Source organism: Chiloscyllium plagiosum, unplaced genomic scaffold (genome assembly GCF_037043375.1).
Source record: "Chiloscyllium plagiosum isolate Xiang-an unplaced genomic scaffold, Cpla_swu_hap1 HiC_scaffold_13, whole genome shotgun sequence".
Classification (NCBI taxonomy): Eukaryota; Metazoa; Chordata; class Chondrichthyes; order Orectolobiformes; family Hemiscylliidae; genus Chiloscyllium; species Chiloscyllium plagiosum.
This window is the reverse complement of record NW_028270151.1, coordinates 70,282,186-70,304,382: the sequence shown is the minus strand read 5'-3', so window position 1 is coordinate 70,304,382 and position 22,197 is coordinate 70,282,186. Positions and strand designations below refer to the sequence as shown.

Below are 22,197 nucleotides of genomic sequence, written 5' to 3'. Positions count from 1 at the left end.
CATTTGCAAATCCAAGCTGTGACTGGTCAGATCATGTTATCCAAATGTCCATTTATCGCACCTTTTATAATATATTCTAGCATTTTCCATACTACAGATAGAGATCTAACAAATTACCTGTTTTCTCCCTTCCTACCCCTTTAAATAAGGATTCACACGTCTTACGGCTAATCTGCAGGAACTCTTCCAGATTTTTAAAAGATGATCCCTATTACATCTGTTATCTCCAGAGCTATCCAACAATCTGGGCTGTCGAATATCAGGTTCAAGAGACCTGTCAACACTTCACTTGAACCTTTAATTCAGGGAGGTTTCTTGAATATTTCTCAATGAAGGTACAGTGATTTAGCTGGTAAAGGTGGCTCAGTGGTTAGCACTGCTGCCTCATAGTACCGGGTACCAGGGTTCAATTCAATCCTTGGGTGACTGTCTGTGTGGAGTTTGCATATTCTCCCCATGTCTGTGTGGGTTTGCTCCCACAGTCCAAAGTGTGCAGGATGGGTGGATTGGCTGTGCTGAATTGCCCATAGTGTCCAAAGATGTTCAGGCTAGGTGGGTAGCCATGGGAAACGCAGGGTTACAGGAATAGGGGGTGGATCTGGGTGGGTTGCACTTCAGAAAGTTGGTGTGGACCCAATGGCCTGCTTCCACACTGTAGGGACTCTGATTAGCTTCTCTCATTTCTGTATTGTTTTCAATTCTCCTGCATCTGCCTACAATGTACCTATATTTGTCTAATCCGAATGTTTGCTTTATACATATCTATTGAAACCTTTATAATCTGATTTAACTTTGCTTGTTTACTTTCATATTTGTTTCTTCCTTTCTTTGTCTTTTTTTTTGGTCCTGCCTTGCAGTGTTCTAAAATCATCCCAATCCTCAGGTTTACCTGTTTCTGTCAACTTTATAGGCCATTTCTTTTAATCTTATTCAATCGTTGATTCACACTGTTAGCCATGGTTGCCTGTTCTTTTTTGGGCTTTAGTGCCTTGAATGAATGGATGGTTGCTGTAAACTGTCACAATTTTTTTTAGACTATGTACCCTCATACTTTTTAATGTACAGTCAGTTCTGCTATAATGCGGTGGTTACTGTGTTTAGGAAAATCGGGTAATAGCAGTACCATTTAAACTAATGGGGCCAGAGTTGCGTTATAACCAATACATGCTTTAAAACTTCACACTTTAGAAACAGTATCCCCAGTTTGTCAACGATGTTATATCGAACTTCTGTAAATGGAATGAATGTTATCGCTGAATGACCTGTATTTACTCATCCATTACAGCTAAATTGCCCCTCATATCTTCATAATTTCCTTTTCTTTCAAATTTAACATGCTGGCTTCAGATTGAATTACTTCATTTTGAATATACTGTAAAAGCTGATCATTATAGTCAGTTAACGTTGTTTTACAACAGGTTTATCAATTAGTCCTTTTATAGCACAACGCAAAGATCTAAAATAGTGTGCTCGAGTTGGTTCCTCAACATGGTGCTTGAGAAAACCACCTAATCACATTCCAGAAACTCCTCTCCACACCATTCATGGTTATCAGGTTTACTCAGTCCATACACAGATTATAATCACCTTTTGATTTTTGTACGGCACATGCTACACATACTTTCATCTCCTGATTAATATTTTTTCCTCATGTCCTTTAAATAATTCTTCACCATGTTTGCTGCCCCTTGTTGTTTCTTAGCTGCACTTAGATTCCACATTTTGTTTTTTCGATCAGAGCTCCTCCCTTATTCACGTACTGATCTCATCCATTATCAGCACATCACCTCCTTTTCCTTTTTGCCAGTTCTCTGTAAATGTTGAAAGACCCTAAACATTCAATTTCCTGTGCTGGTTACCATGCAGCCGTGATTCCATAATGGCAATTAGATTGTGTCTGCTCACCTTTTATTTTGCCATTAAAACATATGCCGTTGCAAATTCTGAGTGCATTCAGATGGAGTGCTTTTTTTGACTTCTTTCACATTCTAAGCTTAGTTGATGTTTACGTGTTGAAATAACCACAAAGAGGCAGCTATCCTGTCATCAAGTCATCCTTTATGTACATGGTCACAGTACATGGGCTCTGACCAGTTAACTCCGAGCCAGTCCCTAGACTGAGGAGACCTTCTGAATCTCTTGCTTATATCTGTCAGCCAGGGCTCTCTGACCCAGGCTAACAACTCCAATCAAGTCAACAAAATCCACCTGACCCTGGTTCTAATCACTCCACCTTTCTTTTGCCTGCCTTCCAATTTCACCTTTCTAGTTCCTTTCAGTTTCAGCTACAAATTGGGGATTGTGATAATAAACAGAAAGGTGGTAAGTGGGGAGACGGAGACAGAGACAGAGACAACACTGTTGATAGTATGCAAGGGGAGAAGAGAAGCTTAGTTGGTAATAATGGGGACTATGAGTATGTAAAAATGGGTAGGTTATGCTGAAAGTAGCCCATTTTGTGACAGGGACTGGGGTGGGGGTGTGGGGGAGGGGGGAATAGATAAGAAAGCATATGTTCATGCTCTCAAATTATTAAACTCTATGAGGCTAGAAGGCTATGAGATTCCCCCAGTGGAAGATGAAGGTGTTGTTTGTCCATCTTGCACTGAGCCTCTCTGGAGCACTGCAGCAGGCCTGTGACAGAAATGTTAGGTTGGAACTGTAATGTGTCTGAAATGTCAGGCACGTGGAAGATTGGGGTTAGTTTTACAGACAGACCAAAAGGTATTCCTCAGTACCTCAGAAATCCCCTCCAATGTGCTGTCAGTTTCATCTATACCAAAATGGACGATGACCTCTGGCTGTTTGTCCCCCACTAGAAACATGTCCTGTAGCCACCCTGTGACTTGCTTAACTGTGGCACTGGAAGGTAATACACAGCCATAGAATGCTATTTGCTGCCACAGAAATGCCTCTTTCATCCATGACAATGGAATGCCCTTTTCCATTATTGCTATTCCACTCTTCTTCCTCCCCTGTGGTGAAACAGACTCGCTCTGATCACACTCTCCTGAGGAATCATCATCTTCAAAATATCCAAAATGGGAAAGAAACTTACGGGCAAGCAAGATAAACTCAGGAGACTCCTGCACCACACGACAGTGGCTGGTTCTGAGACTGCCTGGCAGTTTCCCATTTCTTCGCTGCCTGCATGTTTCATATCTGTGGTGTGACCGCCTCCTAAATAACCCATTCATGTCGTTCTCTGTCTCATGGATGTGTGGCAGTGACTCCACCTGACGCTCAAGTTATGAAACCCAGAACTCCAGCTTCTGCTGATGGTAATACTTCATCCAGATGTGTTTATTAAGACCATGTGATATCTCCCACATATTACAGGATGTATATCCCACTTGGATGAACTGACCTGCCAGACTGTAACTTCAATAAAAACCTTTATTACAATTAGAAAATATAGCACATGGATCGCAGCAATTCAAGAAGGAAGCTCACCACCATCTTCACGAGCAAGTAGGGACAGACCATAATCGCTGGGCAACCAGCAATACTCCTGTCCCATGAGAGAAATTTAAAAAAGTAAAATAACATCGACTGTCCTGCTCCTCAGATGCTGCCTGACCTGCTGTGCTTTTCCAGCACCACACTTTTCTGATTCTTCGGCATCCGAAGTCCTCACTTTCTCCGAGTAAAATAACTGGCCAATTATTCACCAGAAAGCTTCTTCATCTGCACCAAAGGCAGCACAGTGGCTAGCAGGGGTGTACTTCTGAGGGTGTATAAGGCTGAGTCAGACCACATTTGAAGTAGGGCATGCGGTTTTGGGCCCCTTATCTCAGGAACGATGAACTGGCCCTGGACCGTGTTCACGGGAAGTTTACAAGATTGGTCCTGGGAATAAAAAGCTTAGCATATGAGGAATGTTTGAGATAGAGTTTAGAATGATGAGGGGAGATTCTAATTGAAGCATACAGAATACTGAATGGCCTGGACAGAGTGGATGTTGGGAAGATGTTTCCATTGGTGGGAGAGATTAGGACATGAGGGTGTAGCCTTAGAGTAAAGGGAAGTCCTTTTAGAACTGAGGTAAGGAGAAACTTCTTCAGCCAGAGAGTGGAGAATCTATGGAATTCATTGCCACAGAGAGCTTGGGAGGCCAGGTTATTGAGTATATTTAAGAGTGAGATAGCTTCTGGAGGATCAAGAGAATTAAGAGTTATGGGGAGAAAGTGGCAGAAGGGGGTTTGAGAAACTTAGCAGCCATGATTGAATGGCATAACAGACTTGATAGGCTGAATGGCTGAATTTCTGCCCATATGTTTTATGGTTTTACGGTCTCACAGTGCCAGAGACACGGATTCAATTCCAGCCTCTGGCAACTGTCTGTGTGGAGTTTGCACATACTCCCAGCGTCTGTGTGAGTTTCCTTTGGGTGCTCTGATTTCCTACCACACTTCAAAGATGTACAGGTTAGGTGGACTGGCTGTGCTAATTTGCCTATAATGTTCAACAGGCTAAGTGGATTAGCCATGAGAAATGCAGGCTTATAGACTTAAGGGTGTGGGGCTGGGTAGGATGGTCTTCGGAGGCTGAATATGGACTTGATGGGCTGAATGGCCTGCTTCTACGGTGCTGTGATTCCATGAGGCAATTACTGGAGGCCTGAAAAGGTAGAAAAGGAAAGCAAGGTCACTTCCCCCTCACCAGTCACCCACCCTCTCTGCCTCCCTCCCTCCCTCCCTCCCATGTTGATCAGAAACGCATACAAGCACTTACTTTATAATGAATGGAGCACATATTTTGAAAGCAGTGAGGGCAGGTTGCATCTATCTTTTCAGTGAGTAAAGCACCCTAAAGAGGCCTGAATGATATGGTCAATTATGCAGCTTAGAAAGGTGAGGATGCTATCGTTCCACAGTTATGATAAATGCTGTTATTTTGGTTAGAATTCTTTGAGTGTTGTTTAGGATGGAAATTAGTTTGGAGAAGTTTAAACTGTAGTGCTGAGGATGGTATACATTGAAATGGGAGGCAACATCTCCTCAAAGAATTTGAATTCCACTCCAATTAAATCCGCGATAATGCGCGTTTCGTTGACGTGAATTCTGTATAATACAATTGTCAAATTGGGCAGACTGTTTCTAAAGCATGAACTTCTAAAACGTTCGTTGGCAGTAACGCTAATACATTTCAAGCGCTGTTTATATGGAGCAATTTTTCTATAACGCGGGGTTGCACAAGGATGCAACCATCATGTTATAGAAGAACTATCAGTACTCAAAGTAAATAGACTATTTAATCTTGTTCAGTTTCCTTCTATCCATGGAGGTATTGTTTGCAAGGATGGAGAGATGGAGTATTTTGGGGAGGAGAATGATGATGACCCCCTCATCAAAAATGAGAGGGGCAACACCACAGGAGACGGAAGCATTCAGCATGTCTTTGAGCATTGGAATTGAAAGGAAAATTGGATGGCCAGCAGTTTGAAGATTCTGGATCAGTGGTGCTGGAAGAGCACAGCAATTCAGGCAGCATCCGAGGACAGGCAAAATCGACGTTCTCTTCTAGCACCACTGATCCAGAATCTGGTTTCCAGCATCTGCAGTCATTGTTTTTACCTAGCAGTTTGAAGAGACCACTTTGAAGCAAAATCGCACAGAAGGCTAGAAATATGAAAGGAAATTACTGCAGTGAATCAGTCAACAGTGGTGCAAGAACAAACTGGTTTGTTTCAAGCATAGCTCCTGGACCAAAACTGTAGATATTTTCCAAATCAACTGGTTCAGAGTTGTTATGATATTTATCTTCAGAGTAGGTGTGAGTTGAACTCTGGCCTCTTGGGCAACACTAACACTGTGTCAAAAGGGTCCTTAAAAAACCCTTTCTTCATACAGTGCTGTCCTCAGATGCTGACTTTCTTCCTCACTGTTTTCAGTAGATTCCGTTGACTTTGAATTTAATTTTATTCTGTTTAAATAAATTGGAAGCCACAATGAATGGTGCTGTAAACTTTTTGAGGTGATTTCACCAAAAGATTTGCTGCTTTAACTTCATTTCACAGACTTTATTGACATTAATTCCTGTATCAACCAATGAGTGGCTGAAGCGACAGGTTTAGAACTCACTAGTTGCTAACTAGTTTGCAACAAAGTCCATTTCCTCAGCGCAATCCATTTTGTACAGAAATTGATGGCAAACAGAGTCACGGAGATGTACAGAATCTGATCCTTTGATCCAACTCATCCATGCCGACCAGATATCCTATATACGTCTATCATTTGGCCCATATCCCTCTATTCCTATTCATATGCCCATCCAGATGCCTTTTAAACGTTGCAATGGCACTCGCCTTCACCACTTCCTTTGGCAGCTCATTCCATACGCGCATCATCCCCTGTGTGACAAAGTTGCCCTTAGCTACCATTTAAATCTTTCCCCCCTCACCCTAAACCTATGCCCTCCAGTTTTGGATTCCCCCACCAAGGAGAAAAGATCTTTGTCGATTTACCCCATCCGTATCCCTCATGATTTTATAACCCTCTATAAAGTCACCTCTCAGCCTCCGAAGCTCCAGGGAAAACAGCTTCAGCCTTTTCAGCCTCTTCCTATAGCTCGAGCCCTCCAACCCTGGTAACATCCTTGTAAATCATTTCTGAACCTTTTCAAGTTTCACAAGATTCTTTCAAAGGAGGAAGACCAGAATTGAAAACAGTATTCCAATAGGGGTCTAACAAATGTCCTGGACTGCCCTTACATGACCTCCCAACTCCTATACTCAACGCACTGACCAATAAAGGCAAGCATACCGAACACCTTCACTATCGTATCTACCTACGACTCCACTATCAAGGAACTATGAACCTGCAGTCCAAAGTCTCTTTGTTCAGCAACACTCTCCAGGTCCTTACTATTAAATGTATAAGTTCTGCCCTGATTTGCCTTTCCAAAATGCAGCACCTCCCATTTATCTAAATTAAACTCCATCTGCCACTTCTCAGCCCATTGGTTCATCTGATCAAGATCCTGTTGTAATCTGAGGTAACCTTCTTCGCTGTCCACTACACCTCCAGTTTTGGTGTCATCTGCAACTTACTAACCATACCTCCTGTGTTCACATACAAATTATTTATATAAATGATAAAATGCAGAGGATCCAGCACCAATCCTTGTGGCATACTGCTGGTCACAGGCCTCCAGTCTGAAAAACAATTGCTCACCACCACCCTCTGTCTTCTACCTTCGAGCTAGTTCTGAATCCATATGACTAGTTCTCCCTATATTCCATGAGATCTAACCTTGTGAATCAGTCTATCATGCGGAACCTTATTGAATGATTTATTGAAGTCCATATGGATCATGTCCACTACTGTGCCCTCAAACCTCTTTGTTACTTCTTCAAAAATCTCAATTAAGATAACAAGGCATGATTTCCCATGCACAAAACCATGTTGACTATCCCTATCAGTCCTTGCCTTTCCAAATACTAATAAATACTGTCCCTCAGCACCCTTTACAACAACATGCCCACCACCAATGTCAGGCTCACCGGTCTTTAATTCGCTGGCTTTTCCTTACTACCTTTCTTCCTTAATTGCACCACATTAGCCAACTCCAGTTTTCCAGCACCTCACCTGTGGATATCAATGATACAAATATCCCAGCAAAGGAGCCAGCAATCACTTCCCTCGCTTCCCACGGAGTTCTAGGAAACACCTGATCTGGTCGCGGGAATTTATCCACCTTTGTATGTTTTAAGTTGTCCAGCACTTCATCTGCTGTAATATGGACATTTTTCAAGATGTCACTATTTATTTCCCCAAATTCTATATCTTGCATAGCCTTCTCCATGGTAAACACTAATGCAAAATCTCGTATCTTGCCCATCTCCTGCGGTTCCACGCCAAGGCAGCCTAGAATGGACTGTATATTTAAAAGTGACTCTGCAAACGACTGAGGCAGAACTCATGATCAGTATTACACCTCATCATGATAAGTGAAGAGTTATTTAGCAATAAGAATGGAGGGGAAATTTAGATACAAATGATCTTTTAAAAATTAATTCCAAGTATTTACAGATGTGGTCGATGGGGCTGTTGCCTCAATGATTTCCATTCTTTTCAGGTTGAGATGTGCTACAAAATGGAGCCACCTTTGTTTCAGATCTTGGGTAAATATTGTTTGTTTTCTGTCTGTCTGTCTTTCTGAAGTTCGAGCACCGCTGCTGTGGTCAGGTTTCAGTTAGAGCTGAAAGTAGGCTCCACCTGTATTTGTAAGTGCGTTTAAGTTTAACAAAAATATATAGCTAGTTCACACAACATGTACACAACCACCATCAACTCCCCAAAATGTTGCAACAGTCATAAATTAGTTTGAACATTATTTTGTCCCTCTATTTTGTCCCTTGTTCCTCATTATGTAAGAATGTACAAATTGAAAATGTAAGTTGGATTTTTTTTGCCCTGTTTGAATTTGCAGTTACTTGTGACGAAAGTCATAAAATTTTATATTACATCAACGTAACCATTTACCTTAACTACTTCTGTTCTAATAGCTCGCATAGATTCTGATTACAGTGCTGCTTGTGGAGGCCCTATCTTTTCCATTACCTAGACTTTGCATAAAAGCAAGTGCATAATCTTTCCTCTATTCTTTTGGCAGCCATAAGCTTTCACCAGATCATGGATAACTTATTGGCCAATGAAGATAATTTGTCCAAAATATAATGTTCCACAACTATCACGTCTTGTCTTTTGTGATTTAACATATTTTAAGGAGCCATATCTCAGACATTATTCAAAACAATTTCTACTTAGATTTGAACAAAACTACGCACTTATCAAGTCACTTGATATTTTTGAAGAACTGAGAGAATTTATACTACTTAATGATCCCTGTGTTAAAATGTTGTGCAATGGGGAGGTCAAGAATTTTGAAGCCTCTTGCAAAAAAATTAGCATTTCCCAATGGAAATCAATTGAAGAAATTATTCGATTGTTACTTTTGCAGAGTCCAGTGTTTTTTTTGTGTGCTATAAAGCCTGCACTGTGCTCAAAAGACAGCATTGGTAAAATTAGATGCTACTGTAAGTTGGGTTCTAATTCTGTTTTATAATTCAGTTTTATGCCTTAGTATATTTGCTGAAATAGGTGTAAAATAAAGATACAGCATCACTGGCAGAAAGAGAAATATTTTTTACGATAATTCTTTTTTTACTTCGAAGCAAATTGTTGATGATTGGCATGGAAAAATGTTATGGCAGGTACTCAGTAGTGAGAATCCATCTCTTTGCGCTGCTGACTGTTCCTGACTGGATTAGTGGTGCTGGAAGAGCACAGCAGTTCAGGCAGCATCAGAGGAGCAGTAAAATCGACGTTTCGGGCAAAAGCCCTTCATCAGGAATACAGGCAAAGTGCCTGAAGGGTGGAGAGATAAATGAGAGGAGGGTGGGGGTGGGGAGAAAGTAGCATAAGAGTACAATAGGTGAGTGGGGGAGGGGATGAAAGTGACAGGTCAGGGAGGAGGGTGGAGTGGATAGGTGGAAAGGAAGATAGGCAGGTAGGACAAGTCATGGGGACAGTGCTGAGCTGGAAGTTTGGAACTGGGGTGAGGTGGGGGAAGGGGAAATGAGGAAACTGTTGAAGTCCACATTGAAGTGTTCCGAGGCAGAAGATGAGGCGTTCTTTCTCCAGGCATCTGGTGGTGAGGGAGCAGTGGTGAAGGAGGCCCAGAACCTCCATGTCCTCAGCAGAGTGGGAAGGGGAGTTGAAATGTTGGGCCACAAGGCGGTGTGGTTGATTGGTGCGGGTGTCCCAGAGATGTTCCCTAAAGCGCTCTGCTTAAGGTGTCCAGTCTCCCCAATATAGAGGAGACCATGTCGGGAGCCACGGATACGATAAATGATATTGGTGGATGTGCAGGTAAAAGTTTGGATGTGGAAGGCTCCTTTAGGGCCTTGGATGGAGGTGAGGGAGGAGGTGTGGGCACAGGCTTTGCAATTCCTGCGGTGGCAGGGGAAGGTGCCAGGATGGGAGGGTGGGTTGTAGGGGGGTGTAGACCTGACCAGGTAGTCACGGAGGGAACGGTCTTTGCGGAAGGCAGAAAGGGGTGGGGAGGGAAATTTATCCCTGGTGGTGGGGTCTGTTTGGAGGTGGTGGAAATGTCGGCGGATGATTTGGTTTTTGCGAAGGTGGCGTGGAAGGTGGCGTGGAAGGTGAGCACCAGGGGCATTCTGTCCTTGTTACGGTTGGAGGTGTGGGGTCTGAGGGTGGAGGTGCTGGATGTGGATGAGATGCGTTGGAGGGCATCTTTAACCATGTGGGAAGGGAAATTGCAGTCTCTAAAGAAGGAGGCCATCTGGTGTGTTCTGTGGTGGAACTGGTCCTCCTGGGAGCAGATATGGCAGAGGCAGAGGAATTGGAAATACGGGCTGGCATTTTTTCAGGAGGTAGGGTGGGAAGAGGTTTAATCCAGATAGTTGTGGGAGTTGGCGAGTTTTTAAAAAAATGTCGGTGTCAAGTCAGTCGTCATTAATGGAGATGGAGAGGTCCAGGAAGGGGAGGGAGGTGTCAGAGATGGTCCAGATAAATTTAAAGTCAGGGTGGAATGTGTTGGTGAAGTTGATGAATTGCTGGACCTCCTCGCGGGAGCATGAGGTAGCGCCAGTGCAATCATCAATGTAGCGGAGGAAGAGGTGGGGAGTGGTGCTGGTGCAATTATGGAAGATGGACTGTTCTACTTAAGCCGACAAAGAGACAGACATAGCTGGGGTCCATATCGGTGCCCATGGCTACCCCTTTGGTCTGGAGGAAGTGGGAGGATTCGAAGGAGAAATTGTTAAGGGTGAGGACCAGTTCGGCCAAATGAATGAGAGTGTCAGTGGAAGTGTACTGTTCGGGATGTCGGGAGAGGAAGAAATGGAGGGCTTGGAGGCCCTGGTCATGGCGGATGGAGGTGTAGAGGGATTGGATATCCATGATGAAGGTGGGGTGTTGGGGGCACGGGAAATGGAAGTCTTGGAGGAGGTGGAGGGTGTGGGTGGTGTCTCGAACGTATGTGGGGAGTTCCTGGACTAGGGGGGATAGGACAGTGTCGAGGTGGGTAGAAATGAGTTCAGTGGGGCAGGAGCAGGCTGAGACAATGGGTCGGCCAGGGTGGTCAGGCTTGTGGATCTTGGGAAGGAGGTAGAACTGGACAATGCGGGGTTCCCAGACTATGAGGTTGGAAGCTGTCGGTGGGAGATCTCCTGAGGTGATGAGGTTCTGTATGGTCTGGGAGATGATGGTTTGGTGATGGGGCGGTGGGGTCATGGTCGAGAGGGCGGTAGGAAGAGGTGTCCTCGAGTTGGCGTCTGGCTTCAGTGGTGTAAAGATCAGTGTGCCAGACTACCACTGCACCCCCTTTATCTACTGGCTTGATGGTGAGGTCGGGATTGGAGGGCTGCGCGTTGTGAGGGTGAGAGGTTGGAGTGGGGGAGGGGGGTCGACAGGTTGAGGTGGTTAATGTCCCGGCGGCAGTTGGAAATGAAGAGGTCGAAGGCAGGTAATAGGCCAGCACGGGGTGTCCAGGTGGATGCAGTGTGTTGGAGGCGGGCGAAGGGGTCCTCTGAAGGTGGGTGGGAGTCCTATTTGTGAAAGTAAGCTCGGAGGCAGAGGCAGCGGAAGAAGTGTTTGACGGCACGGCATGTATTAAATTCATTGATGCGTGGGCGGAGGGGGATGAAGGTGAGTCCTTTGCTGAGGACTGATTTTTCGTCCTCAGTAAAGGGGAGGTCTGGAGGGATGGTTCCTGACTGCTCATACCAAACAAAAGAGAAAGACTTGCATTTATGTGACACTTTCAAAAATCTCAGTGTGTCCCAAAGTGCTTTTCAACCAATGAAGCACTTTGGAAGTGATACGTATACAGAATCGGCACACTGTGAGCCAATGACTTATAAATGGGACAGGACTATCAGCAGGGTTTGAGGGAAACAAAAATCAGTTTACAGAGGCTATTTATGCAGCAGGTAGAATTTGAGCATGATAAACTGTAGCATCGTCTCCCAGTTGAAGCATGTTGATTTCTTTAGCAAACTGTAGTGAATAGAGGATTGTTATGTTCCAATTTTTTGTGTAAATTCAATTCTGGTCACTTACAGCATGTTGCTCTCTAGGCATGATTGTTAATGATATCATTCATTCTGGCAAGGGTCATACTGCTATCATCATACTGCTCTGGCCCTACTTCGAAATAGTATAATGGGCTCTTTTATTTCCACTTGAGAGAAAAGATCAGACCTTGGTTTAACATCTCCTGTGAAAGCCCTGCCATCAGTGCGGTACTCATTTAGTATCACACTAGCGACATCAGCTTCGCATCTGTCCACATTTCTGGACTGCTATGCATTCACATCTCTAGAATGGGATATGAACCCATAACGTTCTAACACCGTGCTTTGCACCGAGCAGTGGCTAACATGTCGGAGCTTGTTACAAATAACTTGACATACTGGTAAGGTGACATCATGGTATATGGACACATTTCAAATGAATATGTATTACGCAGCGATGCCAAAAGTGCTAACTGGTTACTCTGCACTCTCCGTAGTGATGTGTAATTTGATCATTTAAAATGGGAATGTTTAGTGAAAAGAAAATCTTTTTGCTGTCAATTCAACTGTAAAATGAAATAATTTGAAATGAGACAAATTTGAAGCAATACGGAATAAAAATACTGTGGAATTTGAGTATTTTGAGGATGTCTCACTGCAATTATACAGGGCATTGGTGAGGACTCACCTGGAATAGTATATGCAGTTTTGGTTTCCTTATCTGTGGATGGACGTTCTTGCGACTGAGGGAATGCAGTGCAGGTTTATCAAATTGATTCTTGGATTGGCAGCACTGATGTGTATGAAAATAGGTTTGTCTGTGAATAGTAATTGAATGACATCTGATCTACTGACTGTAGAAAAGAGAATCCTTTCGCTAAGTAGTTGGTATTGTATGAAATAGTAATTAGAGAGATATACAGCATGGAAACAGACCCTTCAGTCCAACCCGTCCATGCCGACCAGATATCCCAACCCAATCTAGTCCCATCTGCCAGCACCCGGCCCATATCTCTCCAAACCCATCCTATTCATATACCCATTGAACTGCCTCTTAAATGTTGCAATTGTACCAGCCTCCACCACATCCTCTGGCAGTTCATTCCATACACGTACCTCCCTCTGCGTGAAAAAGTTGTCTCTTAGATCTCTTTTATATCTTTCCCCTCTCACCCTAAACCTATGCCCTCTAGTTCTGGACTCCCCATCCCAGGGAAAAGACTTTGCCTATTTATCCTATCCATGCCCGTCATAATTTTGTAAACCTCTATAAGGTCACCCCTCAACCTCCGTGCTTTAGGGAAAAAAGCCCCAGCCTGTTCAGCCTCTCCCTATAGCTCAAATCCTCCAACCCTGGCAACATCTTCGTAAATCTTTACTGAACCCTTTCAAGTTTCACAACATCTTTTCTGATAGGAAGGAGACCAGAATTGCACGCGATATTCCAACAGTGGCCTAACCAATGTCCTGTACAGCCGCAACATGACCTCCCAACTTCTGATGAAGGGCTTTTACCCGAAATGTCAATTTTACTGCTCTTCGGATGCTGCCTGAACTGCTGTGCTTTTCCAGCACCATTCTAATCTAGATTCCGGTACTCAGTACTCTGACGAATAAAGGAAAGCATACTTCTTCACTATCCTATCTACCTGCAACTTTATTTCAAGGAGCTATGAACCTGCACTCCAAGGTCTCTTTGTTCAGCAATACTCCTGAGGACCTTACCATTAAGTGTGTAAGTCCTGCTAAGATTTGCTTTCCCAAAATGCAGCACCTCGCATTTATCTGAATTAAACTCCACCTGCCAATTCTCAGCCCATTGGCCCATCTGGTCCAGATCCTGTTGTAATCTGAGGTAACCCTCTTCGCTGTCCACTACACCTCCAATTTTGGTGTCATCTGCAAACTTACTAACTGTACCTCTTCTGCTCGCATCCAAATCATTTATATAAATGACAAAAAGTAGAGGACCCAGCACCGATCCTTGTGGCACTCCACTGGTCACAGGCCTCCAGTTTGAAAAACAACCCTCCACCACCACCCTCTGTCTTCTACCTTTGAGCCAGTTCTGTATCCAAGTGGCTAGTTCTCCCTGTATTCCATGAGATCTAACCTTGCTAACCAGTCTCCCATGGGGAACCTTTCAAACGCCTTACAGAAGTCCATATAGATCACATCTACTGCTCTGCCCTCAACAATCCTCTTTGTTACTTCCTCAAAAAAACTCAATCAAGTTTGTGAGACATGATTTACCACGCACTAAGCCATGTTGACTATCCCTAATTAGTCCTTGCCTTTCCAAATATATGGAAATCCTGCCCCTCAGGATTCTCTCCAACAACATGCCCACCACCGAGGTCAGGCTCACCGGTTTATAGTTCCCTGGCTTGTCTTTACCATCCTTCTTAAACAGTAGCACCATGTTAGCTAACCTCCAGTCTTTTGGCACCTCACCTGTGACTATCAATGATACAAGTATCTCAGCAAAAGGTCCAGCAATCACTTCTCTAGCTTCCCACAGAGTTCTCGGGTACACTTGATCAGGTCCTGGGCATTTATCCACTTTTATGCGTTTCAAGACATCCAACACTTCCTCCTCTGTAATATGGACATTTTGCAAGATGTCACCATCTATTTCCCTACAGTCTATATCTTCCATATCCTTTTCCACAGTAAATACTGATGCAAAATACTCATTTCGTATCTCCCCCATTTTCTGCGGCTCTGCACAAAAGCCGCCTTGCTGATCTTTGAGGGGCCCTATTGTCTCCCTAGTTACCCTTTTGTCTTTTGTATGTGTAAAACTCTTTGGATTTTCCTTAATTCTATTTGCCAAAGCTATCTCATGTCCCCTTTTTGCCCTTCTGATTTCCCTCTTAAGTATATTCCTACTTCCTTTATACTCTTCTAATGATTTACCCGATCTATCCTGTCTGTACCTGACATATGCTTCGTTCTTTTCCTTAACCAAACCCTCAATTTCTTTAGTTATCCAGCATTCCCTATACCTACCAACCTTTCATTTCACCCTAACAGGAATATCCTTTCTCTGGATTCTCGTTATCTTATTTCTGAAGGCTTTCCATTTTCCAACCGTTCCTTTACCTGCAAACATCTGCCTCCAATCAGCTTTCAAAAGTTCTTGCCTAATACCATCAAAATTGGCCTTTCTCCAATTTAGAACTTCAACTTTTAGATCTGATCTATCCTTTTCCATCATTATTTTAAAACGAATAGAATTATGGTCGCTGGCCCCAAAGTGCTCCCCCACTGATACCTCAGTCACCTGCCCTGCCTTATTTCCCAAGAGTAAGTCAGGTTTTGCACCTTCTCTAGTCGGTACATCCACATACTGAATCAGAAAATTGTCTTGTACACACTTAACAAATTCCTCTCCATCTAAACCCTTAACACTATGGCAGTCCCTGTCTATGTTCGGAAATTTAAAATCCCTGTGCATAACCTACCTATTTTTCTTACAGGTAGCTGAGATCGCCTTTCAAGTTTGTTTCTCAATTTCCCTCTGACTGTTGGGGGGGATCTATAATATAATCCCAGTAAGGTTTTCATCCCTTTCTTATTTCTCAGTCACACCCAAATAACTTCCCTGGATGTATTTCTGGGAATATCCTCCCTCAGCACAGCTGTATTGCTAACCCTTATCAAAAATGCCACCCCCCTCCTCTCTTGCCTCTCTTTCTATCCTTCCTGCAGCATTTGTATCCTGGACAATTGTCATTCTGTTTTTAGCCATTAAAGTGAGATTTGATATTTTTATGTATTCAGAAATGAATTGACAGCATGCAGAACTCATAATGTGAACTACTGTAATCTGTTTCTAAAGTGTCTGAACAGAGTACCAACTTGAATTATGTTGATTCCTGAGCCACCTAGTTTCAACGTTAGTTGTCACTCAAAATCAACTTAAATCGAGTATCAATTTTGAACATGTTTCTTTGACTTCCAGATCTTGATGTAACTCAAACATTCAGCTAAACATTAGTGTTTGCTTCTGTATCAAGCATCAGTAAAAAATGTATTAGGCGTGGATCTAAATTAATTTGATTTGAGGCACTAAATTGATTTTAAATACAGTAATTTTGTTTATCCTGTGAAGCATGGAGGTCATTGGGTAGAAAAATTCAAGGACAATCTTGTTTTGTTTCTTGTAGACTGTGTTAGATTCAGTTTGAGAGTTATAAGGTAACATTTAATGATGTTCTTGTGAACTGAATAGTGCCTCGTGTTGTTGGAGAGCAGAGCGACCATTTAATTCAGCATTAATCATTAAATTTGGGGCACATTTAATGGAATAAAAAAAACTTTCATTGCTTTGCAAGGTCACATGGTTATTTACTTATAAGTTTTATAAGGTTTTCTAACCAGATTTATTTAGTTGTAACAACCCTAAACAAGTGAAGAGGACATTAAATAGAGCTCCTTAACGTAGCTCTTTCTTAAGACTTCCACCTGAACCAATGATGGTCTGTAAATACAGATCTGAAAAAAATCTTAATAACAATTTCTGTCTCTCTTGAGTGGATTCCAGGTAATCTATTTTCAACAGTCTGCTCTGTAAAATCTGCTTATATTTAGACAAATGTAACAGTTGCAGCATGGATGTTGAGGCAATCCATAATATTCTAAAACAATAACATTCCCAATCAAACAACCCACAACATTGTAAGAGAGAAAGTTTAAATTTCCCAATCTCCTGATGTTAATAGATGGATCCCTGCTTTTAAAAAAAGACCTAATCTGCACCTTTACCAAAAGAAAAATGGTTCTTCTTTCTCCATTTCCTGCGTACCAAGTTTTGCTGAAACCCGTCCACCAGTTTTGGAAGTAGACGATTTGACTGTAAGTTGTAGAATGGGGGAAGGGTGGAAGTAATTAGAATTTATAATTTTAAATCCACTCCATGCGTATACTTGTTCTTCGCAGATAGAAAACCTTTGAAATTTAATGTCCATAAATCTGATATTAATATTAATGTAATATTTAATCTTGTAAATATGCCAGGATTTGGACTGGTCACCATTTCGTCTTTGGATAGAAGCAGTGTCAAAAGTAGACCTTCAGTTTGTAAGTGAAACTGGCACAGTTTGAAAGAATAAAGGCTGTTTTTAGGCTGTTTCATCATTATGTTGCAACATTGTGTAATTCTGAACCAGAATTCCCCATACTTAACACAGTGACTTCAACTTTTTTTCTCAAATTCCCCTTTTTTCTGCTGCCCTTGAAAGAGAGGAAGAACTGGCTTTTAAATAGTCCCTTAGGAGTCAATATGGCAGAATCTTAAGCAGACTGAACAGCATTGGTTAAGGAGTAGGTATGAAAGCATCACATTGGAATTTCAGTGAGGCCAATCTCAATATTGGGAAAAAAAACTTGCTTCATTTTCATAAGTTTCTGATGTCAAGGTGGGGAATGGCGACTTGCCTATTAAAGGGGATTATTGCTTATTAATAATCTTTGTTGATTGCATGTCCTGATTCATTAATTTATAGCTCCTCACCTCCCACCTGCCGTTAGCAAACATCATGCCATTCTTAATGTGGAAATCGAGTGGCAACATGGTGACTTCAGCTCATTGCTTGTTCTAAATGATCTCTGTGTTTGACACTGGGAGCCAACATCAGGGGGCACATCCAATGTGTACTGGCTATTGTGATGATGCTGCTCCTTTAACAAGGTTATGCTGTCCTTAGCTTTTTTTCCAGGCAGGTTGTAAAAGCAGCGATTCTGAAAGGTCTGGCTTTCAATGGGTTTTAAGGCCAATGTGATTGTAGCTAACAGATACTGCCTCGGGAAAAAGGATTTCCGGTTTTAAACAAAACACTGGTACAATGAAAGGGGAATGGCCGATTCTTCCAGCTCAGCTTGTCTCTGGTTTGATTTGGTTTTCGCAGTCGGGTGACTACTCGCTGAAAACAGTCAGGCAGTTTGAGGCTGCTGATCCAAGAAACAGCTACATGGAAGAGGGTGTTCCATGCTGCCATCTGACTGTCTGACTTCTCTCCTGTAAAACCCTGTGTTTGATTTTTACCTTTTGTGTCTAGGGCTTGTTGCAAGTATTTGGAACAGCATCATTAGGTTGGGATAATCTGTTGGGTTTTTGGATAGGTTGTTATTTGGTATTTAGTTCTCTTTTGTTTGTGTTTCATTCGGTAATCTTGTAAATAAATTATGTTATGTTTAAAACTAAGTGGTTTGACCAGCTGCATTCCTCCTTAAATATCCATGTTACACCTGCTTGAAAAAACTAGCAAAGTTAGGGTGTAAGCCACTTTCTTCAAATGTTTTGAGGTGGTCTGGCCTGGCCCACAACATTGTACACACTCTACGTCCACAGACATTGGCATCCCACATGTCCAGCCTCGAAGAATTCTCCAGGCCTATCTCCGATCCACCTACAATATGTTTAAGCACTCAATGCTTGCAGCAAGGCCACATTTTGATCGGGGCATGTCCCGAGATCATGGAATGGCTCAGGCTGCATCTCTGAGCTGTTTGTTTGCTCTAAAAGTGCTCACTCTCTCTCAGCCTGCCTGGATCCTCACAGCAGCCTTAACTTCACTTGCCTTTCACTGCCTTTTTGCATTTAACCACTTTCCCCCCAACCCCGCCCCCCCACGCCACCAAGCCAGAGATACCAGGCTCTCAGTACTGCTGTATGGCCATGCCATTTAGCACAGACATAAAGCCAAGAAACTTGTCATGGTTCTTTGTGGTTATCATGGGCCTTGGCGGGAAATTAGTGCAGTCGCAGAAATCAAACGAGTGTGAGCTATTAGAGAGAAGATAGTGGCATACGTTCTGGCAGAGTGAAGAATATAATTCCTACACTGTGCATTTCTCCAAATGGCCGAGACTCCATTGACCGTGGGCAGCACGGTAGCTTAGTGGTTAGCACTGCTGCCTCACAGTACCAGGGACCTGGGTTCAATTCCAGCCTCAGGCAACTGTCTGGAGTTTTGCACATTTTCCCTGTGATTGTGTGGGTTTGCTCCGGTTTCCTCCCCCAGACCAAAGATGTGCAGGTTAGGTGGATTGCCTGTACTATATTGCCCATAGGGTCCAGGTTATGTGCAGGCTAGGTGGATTATCCATGGGAAATGCAGGGTTACAGGCATAGGGTAGGGCTATGGGACTGGGTGGCATGGTCTTCAGAGGGTCAGTATGGACTTGATTGGCTGAATAGCCTGCTTCCATGCTGTAGAGATTCAATGACTCTAAGTGTTCTTGGAATGCGGAGTGATAATGCCAGTTTGTACCCTATAGTTTAATGATCAAAGAATATTTTTTGCTATTGGTTCAGTCCCTCCTATAACTTGCTTCCTTTTCTACAGATGGTGTTGTGAAATCTTTCACATCTGCCTTAAAAAGCAGCCAGGGCCTATGTTTAAAGCCTTGGTGGCTCCAACAGTGCAGAGCATTCTTGATACTTTATGAAGTGTTCTTCTTGATTATGTGCTCAAGTTTCTAAAGTGGGAATTGAACTCTCAACCCACTGGTTCAGTGAGGCTGACGAGATTGGAAACTTTCACTGGTCAAAGAAATGCTGTCGCAATGTTGGATTAACTACATAGGTAAATGGAAAATACTATTTGAATTATTATCGGTCGGACTTTTTTCAAACATTTTTAACGTTTGAAATAAATTTTCCTCTTAAAAGTCATAAAGTTTTGTTTCGGTGAGATGAGGATCTCAGTTCGTAAACTGCCTTCATAAACTTGCTTTCCTTAAAGCAGCCCGAATGAAGCACTTTCACAATTCAAATCTTGCTCCTCTTTTCAGATTTTAAAGTGTATGTATAAGTTAGCCTTTTCCCTTTCAGAACTGTGTCAAGCGTGGTATTCTGCAGTCTATTTATCTGCGTTATGTTACAATACCAATCCCTTTCTCTTTGAACATGCAGTGCGGAACCCACGGGAAGATGACGGAAGAGGTGATAGTGATCGCCAAGTTTGACTATGTGGCCCAGCAGGAGCAGGAGCTTGACATAAAGAAGAATGAGCGACTGTGGCTGCTCGATGACTCCAAGTCATGGTGGCGCGTTCGAAATTCAACCAACAAAACTGGCTTTGTACCATCAAATTACGTGGAGAGAAAGAACAGTGCGAGGAAAGCTTCTATTGTGAAAAACCTAAAGGATACCTTGGGTAAGTTTGTCATTAATAGTACATGATAGATTATTGTAGCAGTCAATTAATTTTAGTTTATCTTTTGAGGAAATGTTTCTGGAAAAGATTCAAAATACAGCATATGTATTTATTGAAAACACTCATTGTCATAAAGTCTGCCACCAAATTATGAATGTCAGCAACAGTAATCATGAGAGAATAATTGCAGTACTGAAATCTGGAAACACTAGTGGGTATTTAAGTGAATGAAATTGAGGCAGATGGGTAGGCAGTAATAGAGGAAATATATACAGTACAAATGTTATGCTGCTGAAGTGATGCTTTTGCAACCATCTGTTTCTTCTTTTTTTGGTGTTCTCATAAGCGAACGTGTAAAACTAAGCAGACCAGAGTGGAGATGAGCTTCAAATCCAAACTTGCATTCAGAAGCATAATCTCTGAGTATTTTTTTTCAAGGAAGATTTATGGAGACCTGTCATTGCTGCCTTAATTATGTGTGTTATTTAAAAAGGAGATTTAAGATAAGCATTTACTAACTACGTGCCCAACAGCTGCAAAATGACTTTTACTTCGGCGGCTACTTTTCATAACAAAGACTTTGCATGTGCTTTTGGCAATTAGTAATCTAATTTGCTCAAATACACACAAAACAAATAATCTCAGTTTCTCCATTACCTCCGTGGTATAGAGAGTTTGGGAAACTTTGTCAGCCTGGATGAGTTGGACTGAAGGTCTGTTTCCGCGCTGTATGATTCTAAGACCCTATGTATTGAATCAGTGATTTTTTTTTAACAATTTTAAAAACATTAATTTATGCCACTTATAATAATGATTGTGGAAAAGTGATAATATGATTTGAATGCTTTATTACGAGCTATTGCATTCCTCAAACATTTTTCTTTCAGGCTCGTAAATTGTGAAAAACATGAACCATCTATAATCCATGTGAAATTAATCCTTAAACTGTTGCTGTTCCTGTCTGTGTATGTTGCAAGTCCTTGTCAATCTTTACTAGCAAACAGCATAGGAAAATGTAATGAATGTTATAAGAATCTATGGAGAAGTGTTTTTAATAGGGGATATCCACACAGATTCAACTCTGCTGCTGTTCCATGCAAAGATGACTGAAGTATACTGGAAATAGATTGTCATGATCTTGCTGTAAATATTGGCAAAAGAAAATAATGTAAATCAGAAATGACTCTTCAAATATGACCCTGCACCTCCTGAGAACACTGACTGCGGGTTGTATGCCTTTTAACTTCAGGCCCACAGTCATTTGTGGAATTGATTCCAGATGTGTTCATAATCCATGCTTATTAAACCACACTTTTCTCTCCACCACTGAATATAAAATCCTAAAATCTGATGTCAGGTTGTTTAGGACTTCGGCAGTTTAGGATTTTCAATCTTCTCAATGTTGTGACATGGACATCATGGCGAGACTACAGTATATTGCATATGCTGGTTTGGGAAGCTGCTGGTGGACCATCTTATTGAATTGCTCTCATCAGTCTTTTGTGCCTGTTACTAGGCAGATCAAATAGTGGTGGCAGTGTCTGTCACTAAACGGAAATCTGTTGGGTACGTAATAAGTCCAACCTGCTCCAGACGTGTGCTCCAACATCTCTGAACAAGTTGATTAGAAAATATCTATACCAACAGCCCAGAACTTCATGGCAAGTTCTATTGCCAACTTTATAGTTTGATTTTCTAAAACCTACACTCAAATTCTTGAATTGTCTGAGTGAGATTTGTAATGCTTCTCTAAATTATTAGTTCAGACCTGGGAAATATTAGTTCAGTAATAGTACCAATGCATTACCAAATCTTTGCTACTAACAGGAGAAAGTGGGGATTGCAGATACTGGAGATCAGAGTCAAGAGTGCAGTGCTGGAAAAGCATAGCAGGTCAGGCAGCATCCGAGGAGCAGTAGAATTAATGTTTCAGGCATAAGCCTTTCAACAGGAATGAAGGGCTTATGCTCAGAACGTTGACTTTCC

General features: G+C 42.3%; 1 protein-coding gene across 2 annotated transcripts in view; it reads left to right on the top strand.

Moving 5' to 3' along the window:
- Positions 1-22,197, top strand: part of LOC122555801 (SH2/SH3 adapter protein NCK1-like) — a 219,547-nt gene that overhangs the window by 128,505 nt on the left and 68,845 nt on the right. For both annotated transcript variants that reach the window (XM_043701943.2, XM_043701944.2), the window contains one exon: positions 19,968-20,211. In XM_043701943.2, coding sequence (XP_043557878.1) covers positions 19,986-20,211 — 226 coding nt within the window. In that variant the 5' untranslated portion in view covers positions 19,968-19,985. The remainder of the gene's footprint in view (positions 1-19,967; positions 20,212-22,197) is intronic.